Here is a 9177-nt window from a genome sequence, read left to right on the forward strand (position 1 = left end):
AACTATGTGCAAAGATCTCTAAGACTGCAGGACAAAGCACTCACTAATTAAGAAAAACCACCATTCAGATTGCCTGTGCAATCTTCATAAGGCTCCTTTGTGAGTCTGCGTTAAGATATAGTCTTTGCAGTTTTACAAAGCATTACAAGGGATGGGTGGGTCTTGAAAATCACCACAAATATGTTACATGATTTCTGGACAGCCCTACAACCAAAACTGAAAGATGCTCAAAATGCTAGACCAGCACTTAAAACACCACTATACAAGTCACAGGGAAAAGCACTTCAAAAAGAGCATCAAGCTGGACTGCTACAGACCAATCCACTGTCAGCCTACCTCACCACAGTGAAATGTACATAACTAAGGCAGACTCTCACCAAATACAGATTTGTAACCAGAAACTAGAGATGTAAGTCAGGAGACACAAAGCCCCATTTAAACCCAGAGGAGACTGTCTGTGGAGTCAATGTGACCAAGGGCAAAATGAGACAATCTCTACTCCCATGTCCAAAATATAATAATAATTAGCTCTTATATAGCACTTTTCATCCACAGATCTCCAAGTGCTTTACAAAGGACATCAGTATCATTATCCCCATTTCACAGATAAGAAACTGAGGCACAGAGGGATGAAGTGACTTGCGAAAGGTCACCCAGCAGACCTTTGACAGAGCCAGGAATAGAACCCAATGCAAGTCCCAGTTCACTGTGCTATCCACTAGGCCACACAAATACCCTGTACAATATGAGAGAATTTAAGAAAGATACTCCTCAAACTACAATTTACCATGACAAAAAATCTCATTAAAAACAATGAGGAAAAACTGGGCTTGACTCAGGGAGAAGAGAGATGGCATCATGCTTTACAGCAATCTGTCACCAGATAAGGAATGGACAGTAATAACAATGACTCATAGGATCACAAACACCATGTGTCACCAAATCCTCTGACAGGTACCCGAGGAGTTAAAAATGTGTTAAGGCAGCATATGAGGAATCCATAACAATGTGAGAAAAACAGTTAATGGTTTGCATGTGGCTTGCCTCTAAATGAATAACAGAAAAGTACCAGTGTATAAACCTGGGATGGGTGAACTGAAACAGATTTTTGCAACAACTTCTGTAATGTTTGTTTCGATTTGTTTGCTTGCTACTGGATCATTAATGACAAGTTTTATGTGTTCTTTGTAGTCAAATTTTATTGAAAGTGTATACAGAAGAATAACCCCACACAGAGCAGACACAGTAACTTACTCACACAAAAAGGCTTGGGCATTGAATGATTTTGTTTTAATAGTGGGCATCAATTAACAGCCAGAGCTGAACTGAACAAGTTTAGATGAAGTCAGTGTCCCAGACGTAAAAGATTATGTTTTCCTGTCCAGATAAATCTTTGTTAAACTGTCTCTTTAAATGTCTCCAACCTACAACAGAAGAAAAAAGAAAGTATTGTAATATCCTCTGCCAAAGGATGAACTATGTATGGTTATGATGGTATGTTTATAGTGGTCATGCATATTTATACTAGTTGAATTTCAAAAGGGACAGTGCTCAGAATATATAAAGGCAAAGAGTCATTTCTGATGACAAGAGCATATCCCTTTATTTGTCAGTCAGTTGAAATAACAATTGTACAAATATACTAACATAAAAGTAAAAATGGTTTTCTGAGAAAATGCTGCACAGTGATAACTTCTATAGGCTATCCTGGAATGCTGAGAGGAGCTATAAATATAGTATTGTTTGAACTATACCTGCTGTCTGTTATCTTTCTAAATATCGCCTCGGCCATCTAATCCAATCTGTTTGGAGCCACCTAAGTTGTGCTGCTGTCCTTCTCCTATTGAAAGTCTATTGAATGGGATGACTTTCATCGTAGTTTTCTTCATGGAATACCACCGAGAACGCCAGGTTGCCCAGATAATCCCATTGTCATATCCAGCTGGACCAACATCTTTTGCTGAGTAAGTGCCTCCTAAAATATAGATTGCAGCAGAATATATAATTGTTTGTAAAATAATTTATATGCACATGCGTGTCTGTAGTAATGAAATCCCTGTGCTAAACTATACTTACCGTGCACCATTGACTGGCTCTACCTACTAATCTATCTCCCCCAGGATTTATTCTAACATTTCAAATCTCTGAGCAGCTTCAAACTGCTGTCATAATAAAAAAATGTCAGTCTGCCAGAAAAATGTTTCCTTCTCCTCTCCAAATGTAGATTTCCCCTCAAATTACACTGGTCTTAAGTACAGATAGCCAATATTCAGTCCTGCGTGAGTGACAGGTTTAAGGTCTGAAATCTCAAGATCAGCCAGGAATCCATGGTGGTATGGTGTGGAATAAAGTTTTTATTGGTACTTGATGGACATGACCTCCATAACTCCTTCATGGCTACATGATTTATGAGTAATGTAGCCACCACAAACTTATTCTAAACTCTTTCTACTACATCATATCATCATGTATATATCCCAAACACACTGCTATTGCAGATTCCCTCTCCTCTTTTCCATTCGTACAAACTTCTGAACTATCAGGTCTATTTCTCTCCTGAATTCCCTATCCCTCACCCTTTTTTCCTTATCTTTCCACCTTGCCTTGGGGTTTTTTGCCTGTCCTCCTGCAACAGGATTATGATTGGGACTCTGCTGCTGGAGACAATACTTTTGTAACTGGAAAGCAAAAGGGAGAAACTTCTTGTGTTTGCCTCTAGCAGCAGTGGAAGACAGCACCTGTGCTTTAGCTCTTGCATACAATGCTTCCCCCCAGGCTCAGCAGAAGCTACCTGGAGTAACAAATAAGGGCAGGTAGAGTATCAACTTGTGTTGCTCAGCAGCAAAGATCAGCTGTGAAGTGTAAGGAATGGGATGGCCAAAAATAAATAAACAGCTAAAATCTACACAATGTTTTTCTCCATCACTGGAATTTGTTGTAAAGCCATGAAGTTATTTTTATATGAAGTAGGTACCCAAAGCATGTATTACCTGTATAATATTTTCCATTGAGGTTACCAGCATGACATCTATTCATCCACCATCCTGCTCCATCCTGTTCAGCACAATTGCCCTCAAATTTATCATTGTCACTATCATAGGTACTGAACTGCATGCCATTATGGGATGTAAAATATTTGTCACTGGGATCATCTCCAAAATCAAAACCATCGAGGGCATTCCCAGCTTCACCGCCAGCAACAAAATAGGCATAGGTCAGTCGGTACTTGTCTGCTTCAGGTCCCACTTTGAACACAGCATAGTCTGCAGTACTGTTAAAAAAATGGTGAATTTGTGTACACTGGATTCCCCAAACATACACAATTAGACTATAAATGACAACATTTTAGAGTCGGTTCCTGTGTCACTCTATGTCTAATTAGAAGACATATCTAATAACTAATTAGATATTTCCTTGCCAGATTATAATATGTCACTTTAATGTACCATAATGAAGCCTTCTATACCTCTGCCCCCCCAATTTTAGGTAGTCAAAGACAGGTAAAGTGGGTCATCTCAGTGGCCTTAGAGTAGTGCTTTGCGATGGCTTTCAGGAGGTCTGAGTTAGATAAATAATCACAGTCTCCAATTGTCCATGCTGGCATGAAATGGGGATGGTGAGAGCAAATTGCTCCTGGAAGGAGAAAATGGCTTGCACCACTCAATACCTATCTCTTTCTACGGAATAGTGAAGTATGACAACAACAGGTTCTGAATGGAATCTCATCTGATTTCTAGCAGTCTACAGAGTAAATTATATTTTCCAAGGAAGATGCCAACATGGAGCTTTCATGAGCATATACTGCTTCCTTTTTGGTCACAAAGTTGCAGGTAGTGAGAGAAAATTCAACTGCAAATATATTCATGGTTTTATAAACCGATAGAGAAGGTAGTTTGAAACAAATAGGTTGATGACTGTGCATCATCCATTCTTCTGAAAGTTGTACAAACTGATCTGGTAGTGGAGACAGGTGTCTGATATCTGGTAGTAGAGACAGATATCTGTAGCTGTACCAAAAAAATCAGTACACATGACAGGTATGTATTTTAAGTTGACTTTTTTAGAAGGCTCATTCGTTAAATACCTTCTTTTATTCTCCCAGTCTTCCAGTTCTATCCTTAAAGCATATGGAATAGTAGACTGAGTGGTTATTAAATGAATCTTTTCATTTCCCAGCCAGTACTCTGTCTGATCATCTGGTGACAGGTGTCCAAATCCTTCTTTGTACTGAACCCAGTTTTTCTTGAAGTCCACGCTCCCATCAAGTCTCTGGTAGCAAAGAAAGAAAGAAAGAAAGAAAGAAAGAAAGAAAGAAAGAAAGAAAGAAAGAAAGTCAACCAAAGCAACGTGCCCTTGTAAATGAAATACTGTTATATAATCAGAATTATTCATGACCTGAATTTACAAATTACATACTCTCTGGAACACTGTCCATCCATTGCCAAATGTGTCAATCTCACAATAGACTAGGAACTGTTGCTTAGCTCCTAGAGGTTTGATGAAGTAAAGACCACTGTGTCTGGCACCTTTATGTGCAATGTCTTGACAATCTGCAATAAACAAACACCATTGTTTGTATTTTGGCTACAGTCTTATCTTGTTTTAAACATGGTTTTAAAAGTATCTGATCATTTTCTAGTACAGTGCAACATACACAATACATATAATAATTACTATGGCAAAGTTATCTCTGTAGGCTAGGTCTTCATCACACAGGAAGTCCTATTGAAGTTAACGGGACTTGTATAAGGATGAGCAGGATTTTGCTATTAGTAAATATCTAGGTAGCATAACCTGAATGTAAAATACAATAGTTTTATTTGTTTCTGTAGTCATAAAAAGGGCATTTTTAGGTCTAATGTATTAGATTAATTATCTCTGTGTGGCTGAGCAGAAATATTATAATATAGTATCCTTTCTGTTCTTATAACTCCAAAAAGCACTTGCCTGGTCTATGGACTACAATAAAGATAGGGTTTACTGAGAAAGTCAAATCTTGGCTAATCATGACCAAATGAGAAAATAAGATTTGTTCCACAACTTCCTATATGCAGAACACCTATCGAGTATTTCTGTTAAATGAAGCACTGGCCACCAAACAAACAGCCATAAAAATAGCAGTAACAAAATATAAAATGGAAAAGCATTCATTATATTGGTCATGATGCTGAGTCCCTTATTCCCAGGGGTAATTCTTAGAGAAATCAATAGATCATGTGATTAAGAATAACTCCTGTAATGAAATTTTGCAGGACCACCCATTTAAGTACTCAGATGGCCCTCACCACTATATTGTTGACAGATAACACTTAAGAATTAATCTAAGCCACACAATAAGCATTTCAGGTACCTCTTCCAGTTGTATCCAGTATTTGAACTGTGTCTCTGCATGGCTCCTGACATTGTGATGCAAGCTGATTAGTCTTCTGTTTTAGTTGTGAAATCTTGTTGGTGTTTAATATCAACATATCTGTCAGTTGCCTAGAGATAAAAACATAAAAACGACCTGTTATGCCAGTTTTTCTTAATGAGAACAATACATATTTCCCTGAAATATGCCTTACATATCTAATGTACTAATCTAAAATGTGTTGCTTTATTTAATGATCAGGGGGTAGCCGTGTTAGTCTGGATATGTAAAATCGGCAAAGAGTCCTGTGGCACCTTATAGACTAACAAACGTATTGGAGCATAAGCTTTTGTGGGTGAATACCCACTTCGTCAGATGCATGTAGTAGAAATTTCCAGAGGCAGGAATAAATATGCAAGCAATTATACCTGCCTCTGGAAATTTCCACTACATGCATCTGATGAAGTAGGTATTCACCCACGAAAGCTTATGCTCCAATACGTCTGTTAGTCTATAAAGTGCCACAGGACTCTTTGCTGCTTTTATTTAATGAGACATTGTAAATCATTTTGGCTACAGTGTGGTATTTAGCTACAGTCCTACACTAGGGGCAGTGCAGAGCTGCCCCAACCCCATACAAGCATTTGGGCATTTTGCTTTCCAGAGCTAACCATTTGCACTAGGAGGACAATAATTTGCTACAGTCAGTGCCGGCTGGTGCACAAAAACATGGAGCCAAGATTCTGCCTACTCCTCTTCTCTATCTGCCCCCTTTATTGCAAGTTGCTTTTGAGTGGGAGCAACTTGGCAGCAGCTTTTGCACTCTCCTGAGAGCAAATACTACTGTTCTGGGTAGCCCATAGGAAGGCTGTACAAGGCGGGTAGTCTCCCTCTGCGCTCTCATTTTCACTATGCTGTTGCATAAGGGCCAGCCACATTCCAGCCCTTTGTAAATACCTATTAGGGCTTCCATGTATATACATGTTTTCTAGAATGTTATTTTTGATGCAATGTTTATTACATGTATCCAGAGCTGAAATTGTATTTACGTGACCATTCCAGATCTTATCCCTTCACTACCTCCCTGTTGTTTGAATGTCTTTTGCTTTGTCAGTCCTCCAATGTACTGAGCACTCTGACACTAATCCAACAAAGTGTTTACATGCACGTTTAATTTTGAGCAGGTTCATTGTCTGATTCAGGAAAGCACTGAAGCACATGCTTAACTTGGACATGTTTTACTTGGACCAGTATCTCGTTACGCAGTGAAGCCCATTCCTGCAGTCAGTACATGGACAAAGCTCTATGGGAATTTTTCTTTTGTGAGAATTGCAGGTCTGAGTTCTGGAGGTAAAGTATATAGTAAGGTACAAGAAAGTACAATAGAAACCTGATTTTATGAAGGTTTGGAGGACTCTTGAAATCTTCATAAAACTGGGAGTTCGTAAAATCATGAGAACTTGAAATACCGTGAAAAAATAACAGGAGTCTGCATCCATAGCCCTACATATTATGAAAATTAACTATTGCATATTTGCATAAAAGAGTAAATACATTTGAGAGAAATTCATTCTAATATTATATAGAGTATATTAATTAAAAACAATATAAACCTAAATCTAATATGAAAATTAAAATCTGTCATCAGTGGGTGGTTAAATAAAAAATGCTCTCAGGCCAGGTGAGTCAAAGGCATTTAAGATAAAATATAGTTACATTAATTCTAAATGTCTAAAACTGAGATTTACTGTATATTAACCAATTATGAGTGATTCCTGGCATAATGTTATCACAGGAGCAACTTTGGCATTTAAAGTTAAATAGTACAATTACAATTTATAAATAATTATTCATTATTAAAATTTAGATAAGTTAAATATGTTTTCAAATATATAGAATAGTATAGACTTAAGATGAACACCTTTGAGTTTAATAGCGATTCTGGATTCGCTCCAATAAAACAGAGAGTAGAAATTGGTGTTCATGATGGGTGTTCAGCAAAACCAATAAAAAAGTATCAGCTAGCTAAACAAGTCTTTGGTTAGATCCATGTTACAGTTTCATGTTACTAAAATCTCTGAAGTCTAAGAATAATGAATAGAAACATTTTGAACAATTACTTAAACAAAAATACTGATTGAAAAAAAAAAAGAACAGTCAAACTTTCCCATGTTCTTTCAGCCAGATCTTGTATTTCAGTGGGAGATGTGGGTATTCAAGAAATGCAAGATCAGATCCTAATTCTGCAGTTATGAGTGAAAAGACCCCAAAATGGTCTTTATATGCAGAAATGAAGTGCTGTGAAAAAAATTAAATTGCAGCTGGTAAAATAAAATAAAGGAACAGAGCTGCATAGTTAGACAATATCAAAAGTGGGAAATACCTACTGTATAGTATGTTCATGTTCCACAATAGTGTTTTCATATCTGATAATTTCATCAATTATTTTCCTGGTTTTTTGAGTAAAACCGTCGATCACATCTGTAGAACAGGTATAATATATTAATGCAATTACATGTAAAAGTAAGAAAACCAAATTAATGCATATTTTTCTCAATTTTGTAATTGTCTTTATGTTCTCACTTGACTGAGTCTGTTTCTCTGGGGGGCTGAGGATTCGGATTTGGCGGATCAACTGTTCCGTTACAACAGAAGAGTTAGTGATCTGCTGCAAGAGATTTTCAAGGACCTGCAGCTGCTTATCCACATCAGGGTGGTATTTATTCAAGAAGTCTGCAATGCCGCATGTAGTTGGGCAATAGTTACCCTAAAGGGAAAAGAATAATTAAACATAACAGTAATAGTAATAATTAATTAATAAAGGCCCAATCCAGGTTCTACAGTGAGGCAAAAGAGATGGTCACTTAGGGCAGGAAAATATTAAGGGCAGCCCAACATTCAATAAGCATTTATGTAGGTAACTGTGGACAGGTAGGACTGGGCATTTGCTACTTTGCCTGCAGAAGCAGAATCTGTAGAGACAGTCCTGATAATGCATATTGTTATTAAATATTAAAAATAACAACATATGTTATTGATAATAGCATACTTTAGAATAATACATGGCATTATTAATGGAATTTACAGTACATTTTAAAACAATGAATGCTGTTATTAAGAGTGCCTGTAAAGCATAATATTACATTTAATAACAATAGATATTGAAAATAACAATGCATGTTAAAACAAAATAATAATGATTGTTAACTATACGTGGAACAATATTTTATTCAGCTCCTTAATTTAGAAGAAAGGAATCACACATCTACTTACAAATCGTTCATCTAAGATGCAGCAGTTTTCTCTGGTAGCAATATACTGAAAGGGAGAAAACAACATTATTTTTTAGTTATTTTTCTCCTTATGGTATTTTTGGGGCATAGTAACGGTCCGTTTGTACAATTTCACTTACTGCCATGCAAGCTGAAAAGAGTAAGGACAGGAGATGCACAGTAGCCCAGCTGTGTAAATTCAGCACCATTGTGTCTATAACAAAGTGTGCTCCCAGCTAGAGTGTGTGCAGAGTCAGTGACTGAGAGATTCAGCTGTACAGGCTGCTGGAATCTTCCCTGACTCTCCTGCACTTCACAGCAGCAGTTTAAGGGAGCTGGCTGAACCTGGGGGTGGGCACCGTGATGCAATGTGTAGGGGTGGGACAGTGGTGGAAGAACAACTTCTCAGTCCCTTTGTCCTGGATTCCCAGAATTTGCACTGAAACTCCTGCTCCTCCCACTTTTAGTACCAGTTTCCCATTCGCCCACATTATGTCCTTTGCAGCCAGGGCAGTGTTAGGATCTGGAGAAAGGTAAGGGGAGGCATAGAGCCAT

At 37.6% G+C, this 9177-nt stretch overlaps 1 protein-coding gene across 1 annotated transcript; it reads right to left on the minus strand.

Moving 5' to 3' along the window:
• Positions 1-1268: 1268 nt before the first annotated feature.
• On the minus strand, positions 1269-8926 carry FGG (fibrinogen gamma chain). The gene is made up of 10 exons (XM_048847125.2): positions 8763-8926; positions 8624-8668; positions 7934-8117; positions 7738-7831; positions 5351-5481; positions 4417-4550; positions 4085-4269; positions 2991-3271; positions 1755-1975; positions 1269-1424 (listed from the first exon to the last, which is right to left on the minus strand). Exons 1-9 carry the CDS (start codon positions 8829-8831, stop codon positions 1773-1775), a joined length of 1326 nt encoding a protein of 441 aa, XP_048703082.1. The 5' UTR covers positions 8832-8926; the 3' UTR covers positions 1269-1424; positions 1755-1772.
• Positions 8927-9177: the final 251 nt, after the last annotated feature.

Source organism: Caretta caretta, chromosome 4, assembly GCF_965140235.1.
Source record: "Caretta caretta isolate rCarCar2 chromosome 4, rCarCar1.hap1, whole genome shotgun sequence".
NCBI classification, from domain to species: domain Eukaryota; kingdom Metazoa; phylum Chordata; order Testudines; family Cheloniidae; genus Caretta; species Caretta caretta.

Coding starts and splice junctions, on each gene's coding strand:
- FGG (XM_048847125.2), bottom strand. CDS start 8,831: ATGGTGCTGAATTTACACAGCTGGGCTACTGTGCATCTCCTGTCCTTA. Junction 7,832..7,933: donor AGAGAAACAGACTCAGTCAA/GTGAGAACATAA, acceptor CCTGTTCTACAG/ATGTGATCGACGGTTTTACT. Junction 5,482..7,737: donor GAACATGAACATACTATACA/GTAGGTATTTCC, acceptor TTTTATCTCTAG/GCAACTGACAGATATGTTGA.